The 6,000-nt window shown below is 52.5% G+C and overlaps 1 protein-coding gene across 1 annotated transcript in view; it reads right to left on the bottom strand.

Moving 5' to 3' along the window:
- Positions 1-5,622, bottom strand: part of TRAP1 (TNF receptor associated protein 1) — a 59,595-nt gene extending 53,973 nt beyond the window's left edge. Inside the window, exon 1 of the mRNA XM_004057095.3 lies at positions 5,428-5,622. Coding sequence (XP_004057143.1) covers positions 5,428-5,563 — 136 coding nt within the window. The 5' untranslated portion in view covers positions 5,564-5,622. The remainder of the gene's footprint in view (positions 1-5,427) is intronic.
- Between the last annotated feature and the right edge of the window lie 378 nt (positions 5,623-6,000).

Raw genomic sequence — 6,000 nt, forward strand, 5'->3', positions numbered from 1 at the left:
TTGAGTGTGAATGGATACATTTTCAATTGCTATCAAGATTCTTTGTCAGGCCCGACGTGGTAGCTCATGTCTGTAATCCCAGCACTTTGGGAGGCCAAAGCAGGCAGATCAAAAGATTGAGACCATCCTGCCCAACACGGTGAAACCTCACGTCTGCTAAAAATAAAAAATTAGCTGGCCATGGTGGCATGCACCTGTAGTCCCAGCTACTCGGGAGGCTGAGGCAGGAGAACTGCCTGAATTCAGGAGGCGGAGGTTGCAGTGAGCTGAAGTCATGCCACTGCACTCCAGCCTGGCGACAGAAAGAATCTGTCTCAAAAAAAAAGATACGTCAGTATTGTGAGACAAGCAAGTATCACAAGCCTCAGTAACAGCCTCTTTCATGGAACTCACCTTTGTCACATGGTATTTACTGACATGGGGGGGCAGGAGTAAATGTTTATTTTCCTACAGTTTTCTTATCAACCTGACACCCCCACCCCCACCCCGCAAGCTGCATTCCCTCTCTTCCTTCCAAGGGGTAGCAAAATACTTGGAGATTTCTCTTTTGTCTTAGCTTAGGCCAACTACTCACCCAGTAACCAATAAACGCTTTGCTAATCTCTTACATTCGGATTGATGTGTTTGTTTCCAAGACAGAGTCTTGCACTGTCGCCCAGGAGGGAGTGCAGTGGCACAATCTCGACTCACTGCAACCTCCAACCTCCACCTCCCAGGTTCAAGCAATTCTCGTGCCTCAGCCTCCCAAGTATCTGGGATTACAGGCGCCTGCCACCACCCTGGCTGATTTCTTTGTATTTTTAGTAGAGACGGGGTTTCGCCATGTTGGCCAGGTTGGTCTCAAATTCCTGAACTCAGGTGATCCACCCACCTCGGCCTCCCAAAGTGCTGGGATTACAGACGAGAGCCACCGCACCCGGCCTGATGTGTTCTTTTTCAGGCACTCAGATAACTCAGTCCCCTTGGTCCTGACTAAGCTGAAGGTCCTCCTGGTGGCCTTGGGCAGCTGGGCCACACCTTCCTCTGCCGTCTAAGTGCCAGCACCACAGCTTAATGAGACGACAAACATGTCATGGACGCAACACCTCTAGCGTCATCTCAGCAACACAAAGAGCTGTTTCACAGAGTCACAACTGACCAGCAAGTACTACTCCCCTCCACTCTGAAAAGAACAGCCGGAGAACACCAGAAATTGACCTGAATTCTCCTGAAGGGTGCAGCACACAAGACACGGAAATCAAACAGCACAGGCTCCAAACAAAGGGAGAGCAGAGGGAGGAGGCAAAACCAGTCAACAAAACGAAGTACTGAAAGGGAGGGCGCAGCAGGCAGGCACCACCTACAGGAGCGGGGTCCAGGTGAGGCTCTTTTTGGAAGATGAAACAAACTAGCTAGTGCTTGAGCCCTGAGCAAAGTGAGGAAAGCAGTTCTCCCGACCTTCCTGGCGCTGGCAGCGGTCCTAATCTCACAACTCTGATTTCCAAGACAGGAAGTTCCAGCAAAGGCTCCAGCTTACAGAGAACAAAAAGGCCCAAGATCTTAACGCCTGCACCAACCACTCCTATCGTGGTTGCCTCAGTCATGTTCTGGCAATTTCACGAAAATAAGAGCATCTGGCATGACCAGAAGACTGGACTCAGCACCCTTGGTGATCGTGGCAGTCACCTGGTCATGCAAAATGACCAACCCGTCACCCTACCTGCCTGACCACACAATCATGTTTGCTTTGGGAGACTGCGTCTGCTGTTGATCTTTCCAGGTCTTCCCTCTCCTTTAGGAGGCGGCCTCATCCTTCTACTGGCACATCTGACACTTCTGACACTTGGAGCTCTGACGAAAAGCTCTCATGGTGGGCCACGTGGCTGGGATCCCCAAACACCAGGCCCAGGGCTGGCTCTGTGACTGTCCTGAGGAATGCAGGATGAGGCTCCTACGCACAAGCTTATATCTGACAGAAAAGACACAACTGCTAGCCTCATTCACCATCACTCCTGCACACTCCCGCAAGTCTTTCATCAAACCAATTATTCAGAGCTATCTCTTTACCCTTGCTGCACCTGCAGCTTTCCAGACATGGAATGTTCCTCCCTCCCCTCCAGTGAAAACAGCCTTGGACACTCGGCCCAAATCGCTCCTCATCTGTGAAACTTACCCTGGGGCAAGCAGCCCTTGTTTCTCTAATGTGCTGTTGAGGCCACCAAGATGGCCCTGGTACACTGCTCAGCAGCCACCTATGACTCCAGACAGCAGGGTCACATTTTCTTTGAAGACTCGGGGGCATTTGAAATGTATTTGTTGAATAAACTGATATGGGCAAAAATGACAAATATAAAGTCCACAAGCAGATATCCTAGCCCATGCCTCACAGAAATATTCTGAGGGTAGGCCAGGCGCAGTGGCTCACGCCTGTAATCCCAGCATTTTGGGAGGCCAAGGCTAGTGGATCATGAGGTCAGGAGTTCGAGACCACCCTGGCCAGCAGAGTGAAACCCCATCTCTATTAAAAATACAAAACCTAGCTGGGTGTGGTGGCATGCGCCTGTAGTCCCAGCTACGTGGGAGGCTAAGTCAGGAGAATCACTTGAACCCAGGAGGCGGAGGGTGTGGTGAGCTGAGGTTGCACCACTGCACTCCAGCCTGGGCAACACAGCAAGACTCCGGCTCAAAAAAAATCAAATAAGATATTCTGAGGGCAAGTGACAGGGCTGGCAGTGTCAGGGGTCAGTGAGGTCTGAAACGGTAAGAGGGCTGAGCTCATGGGTGACTGAGGCAGCATAGCATGGGCGAGAGGATTCCAGACATAAGACATGCACACGTGAAGCCAGGCACATGCTAGAACCTGGAAACACTTTCCCAAGAAGAGAAAAAATTTCAAGAGGTCTGGATTTTCTACATAGGTGGATCTGCCTAAACTATTCTTTCTCCCCTGTTGCACAAGACATGTATTTTCTTAGCTAAATTCTCTCATCGTTCAATCAATCCAAACAATTTACCTTCCCATTCATCCACACAGGTGACAATGACAAGGGCACCTGCAACACAGAAGGCTGCCAAGAACACGTTCCATTTCTTAGACTCAGGCAGAGGAATGCTTGAGCCACTGCACCAGAAAATGGACGAGGAGAGGAGAGAGATGATTTTTAAGAAAAAGAGATAAAGGGCCGGGCACAGCGGCTCACGCTTGTAATCCCAGCACTTTGGGAGGCCGAAGTGGGCGGATCACAAGGTCAGGAGATCGAGACCATCCTGGCTAACATGGTGAAACCCTGTCTCTACTAAAAATACAAAAAATTAGCCAGGCATGGTGGTGGGCGCCTAAAGTCCCAGCTACTCGGGAGGCTGAGGCAGGAGAATGGCCTGAACCCAGAAGGCGGAGCTTGCAGTGAGCCAAGATCGCGCCACTGCACTCCAGCCTGGGTGACAGAGCAAGACTCCATCTCAAAAAAAAAAAAAAAAAGAAAAAGAAAAAGAGATAAAGAAACAGAATTAAAATGTCCCTGGACTGAAAACTGACATATTTTCCAAATGAAAGCGACAGTGCATGATACAAAGCATGAATCACAAACACCTGTGGACGCAAGACCACAAACGACAGAGAGAAAAAATCTTAACCTCCAAGGGGGAAAAAACCCGAGTCGACTACAAAAGAAACAAGAACCAAATTAATAGAACACTTGGCCAGGCACGGTGACACACGCCTGCAATCTCAGCATTTTGGAGGGCAAGGCAGGCAGATCACTTGAGGTCAGGCACTGGAGACCAGCCTGGCCAACATAGTGAAACCCCACCTCATAAAGACAAAAAATAAATAAATAATTGATCAGACACTGGTGCTAGAAGAGAGCAACAGCATCACTTTCTGAGGGAAAATTATTATTATTTTTGTTGTTGAGATGAAGTCTCACTCTGTCGCCAGGGCTGGAGTGCAGTGGTGCAATCTCAGCTCACAGCAACCTCTGCCTCCTGGGTTCAAGCGATTCTCCTGCCTCAGCCTCCCAAGAAGTTGGGATTACAGACGCGCGCCACCACACCCATCTAATTTTTGTATTTTTAGTAGAGACAGGGTTTCACCATGTTGGCCAGGCTGGTCTTGAACTCCTAATCTGCCCACCTCAGCCTCCCAAAGCGCTAGGATTACAGGCGTGAGCCACCGCGCCCGGCCACAAGGTATCTTTTATAGACCACTGGTTTTGAAGACGTAAGATTCAGCGTTGAAGAAAATACCTTTGGAATAAGCAGTCTTGATGCCTGCTAAAGGGGATATAAATTGATAAGGCCTTTTTGGACAATTTGGCAGTATCTGCTAACATTTCAAAAACGCATAGGCTCTGAAATATCAATTCTAAAACTCTAATTATGTAAGGCTAAAGAAATACCGCACGTGAACAAATATTTAAGTACTCACCCATTCTATGCAGCATTGTAATAAAAAGTAAAACCTGAAATAACCTTTATTGCGTCCACTAATAGGACAATGTTTAAACAAATGACACGTCCATCATACAGAATACTGTGTGGTCACTGGAAGGCACATGGACCTGTGTACACTGACATGAAAAGATGTGGAAAGAATGCTGGGAGCGTTAAAATTTTCTGAAGTACAACGTAGCACAATGCATACATGGTTTAGGCTTTTTAGAATAAAAATACTTACACGCAGACATTTATATTTACACGTATAACACTGTGTACAGCCCCGAAGGAATGCCGAAACTTTCACTGTTGTTACCTCTGAGTGGGGACTGGGAAAGCAGAGGTTAGGGTCATTCTCTCTTTTTTACAAACATTTATTGGCGCATCCATCAATTCCAGGCCCCGAGGACACAGCTGCGTCAACGACATCGAGGCCACCTGCTCTGGGAACCCGGATGACTGCTATTGGTTTTGTTCACTGTGGCGTCCCCAGAACCTGCACGGCGCCGGGCACTGAGCGGGCGCTCACATGTGCGTCCAGTGAACGAATTAACAAATGAACCGTCAGTGCGCTACTGGGGGGCGGGGAGGGGTAAAGCACGATCCATGGAACTCGCACGATCACCCCGAGTGAGTCCATTCCCCGCCACATGCACCCGCAAAGACTCCGCGCTCCGCAGCGGCTCCACCTGCACGTGCGCTACCTGACTGGACCGAAGCTCCAGGAGGGACGACCCCGCAGCCGCTCCGCCCGACCCCGCGACCCCCCAAGCCCCAGCCTCCTTCAGGGCTCCGATGGGCGGGTGGCGAGGGGAGTCCAGCCGAGGAAAAGGCAGCCAAGCTGGAGCTGGCGAGGAGTGGAGCGAAAGGAAACGCGTCTGCCGCGCTTGGCCTCGCCGGACCTCCCACGCCTGTGAAGCAGGTGCCGGCGCCTCGCTCCCCGGAGCACAGGGACGCCCCTGCCGTCTCCGTGGCCCGGCCCGCCCGCTGCCCGTCCAGCCAGGACGCCCTCACCTCCCGGGACGGCCGCCAGCGCCGGCGCCCGCAGCAGAGGCCGCAGGCGGCGGCCCCACAGCAGCAGCGCCAGCAGCTCGCGCGCCATGTCGTACTCCCAGAGCACCGCGCGCAGCCACGCGGGACCGTACACCATGGGAAGGGGCGGGGCGGGGCCGCGCGGGGCGGGGCCTTCCCCGGGCGCGGGGCGGTGACGTCACGGCGGGCGCCGCGCTGTCCTGGCAGCTGCCTGCTCGGGCGCGTGGCGGGGTACCAGCCGTCTCGTAGACCGTCGGGCCTGGGGGTGGGACCTCCGTGACCTTGGGTCGCGTTGTCAAAGGCGACGGGCCTTGTGCGCGGAGGTGGGGGAGGTGGCCTCGCCGCCCCCGGCCCACGCTGGCCGGCCGCGCCTAGCTGTGCGCATTCCTGGAATGAGGCGGATGTCAGTATCCACGCGAGGGTGTGGAGGCGACGCTGGGGAAGAAGCAGTTCCCGTGTCTGCGACCTTTGTGAATCTCGGCCATCCGTCTAGGCCGCTGCAACTCTCTTGCAAACCAAGACTGGCCAAAATCTAAAGCGAATGAGGAAGGGAAT

This window comes from Gorilla gorilla, chromosome 18 (genome assembly GCF_029281585.2).
Source record: "Gorilla gorilla gorilla isolate KB3781 chromosome 18, NHGRI_mGorGor1-v2.1_pri, whole genome shotgun sequence".
Lineage (NCBI taxonomy): Eukaryota > Metazoa > Chordata > Mammalia > Primates > Hominidae > Gorilla > Gorilla gorilla.